The 1,388-nt window shown below is 42.0% G+C and overlaps 1 protein-coding gene across 5 annotated transcripts in view; it reads left to right on the top strand.

The window, feature by feature from the left end:
- Window positions 1–1,388, top strand: part of TSNARE1 (t-SNARE domain containing 1) — a 571,939-nt gene that overhangs the window by 302,038 nt on the left and 268,513 nt on the right. For all 5 annotated transcript variants that reach the window (XM_019553440.1, XM_019553422.1, XM_019553414.1 and 2 more), the window contains exon 8: window positions 183–255. In XM_019553440.1, the coding sequence (XP_019408985.1) occupies window positions 183–255 (73 nt within the window). The remainder of the gene's footprint in view (window positions 1–182; window positions 256–1,388) is intronic.

Below are 1,388 nucleotides of genomic sequence, written 5' to 3'. Positions count from 1 at the left end.
TAATAACTCAGATCTAGGAAAGTGTTTCTTTAAGAGGGGATTTAATTTGGGGATATTTTGCCTTTCCTGTTCCATTCAGAAAAAGAGAGGTACTTTTTCCCAAACGGGAAGAAGCAGAGCACCTGTTTTCTGAGCTGGTGTTGTCCATTGATCACTAACTTTTTCAACTTTCATCTTTTCAGAGTGACATGTTGGATGTCAACCAGATCATTAAAGACCTGGCCTCCATGGTCTATGAGCAAGGAGACACAATAGGTAGGTATTGCCGTTACTCTCAAGGTATGTTCTTTATGATCACATTTAGATATGAGGTTACAACTCGGCTATTTAGGAATGTAACGGACCCAAATGATTCTAGCACTGGGGTTGCTTAAGGCAGCTCAGTTGCCACACAGACTGTGTGTCTTATACCATGGCAGGGTTTGTATAGAGGTTCCCTGTGGTTTTAAAAGCTGCCCATGGTGTGGTGGTCACATGCCTGGGATAGTCAGCTGTTATGGTGAGTATCAAAAAGAGATTTCAAGAGAGAAACAATCTTTTGCCCATCAGAAGTGACAGAAATGTAGGAGAAATAGTCTTAATTAGAATGGGAATGACTCCTTTCTTTCGGTCAATAATTGAAATGCAAGACTACCGTAGGAAAGCACATAGCTTGATTCTGCCCCAAGGACAATCCTTTTTCCCATTCTTTTATTTCTTGGTTAAAATTGAAGTAACATTGCAGTGTGATATGCTAGGAGGTGTACCCTCCAAAGTTGTTCCACACTTAGCCCCTCCATGCTGTCTAGCCAGCAAAAGCTGGGAACAGCGAGGGGTGCATACTGGTGCAGTGGTAGAAGATGCAGAGAGTGAGGAAATTCCCGGTATTGCTCCCCAACATCCACCTCTAAGCCTCAGGAGAGGAAGAGAAGAAAATGGCAGGAAAATACAGGAGATCCACTCCTCTTAAAAGCTCTCTTGCCCTTATCTCCTTTGCCACCATCTCCTGTTACAGCAAAGAGAAGGATCAGATATTTTTTCTCTCCCTCTTGTTTTACAGTGTGAAAAAGATCAAATGAACTATTCAGTGCTTTAAAAAACTATTACCAGGTTTTTCTAACCCGAGTGCCGAAACATAAACTCTTTGATCCAACATCAACTCTTTAGAAAAGCAGGCCAGTTGGCAAAATCGAGGTCTGTAGCATTCGGTCCTAGATGAAGCACACAAATGCTGCAGGTAGGGACACCTCTTAGTCCTGCAGTTAATCATACAGTGGCTGCACCTACAACTTCATTAATGTACTTTTGCTAATGCATATTAAATATAGTACCTCCATCGTGAGGTACTAGAAAAAAGTTTCATAGTTTCATAGTTTCTAGGGTCGGAAGGGGCCTGAGCAGATCATCAA

The sequence above is a fragment of the Crocodylus porosus genome, unplaced genomic scaffold, assembly GCF_001723895.1.
Source record: "Crocodylus porosus isolate Cpor-Errol unplaced genomic scaffold, CroPor_comp1, whole genome shotgun sequence".
Taxonomy (NCBI): domain Eukaryota; kingdom Metazoa; phylum Chordata; order Crocodylia; family Crocodylidae; genus Crocodylus; species Crocodylus porosus.
The sequence above is the reverse complement of the archived record's forward strand: the minus strand, read 5'-3'. Positions and strand labels throughout refer to the sequence as shown.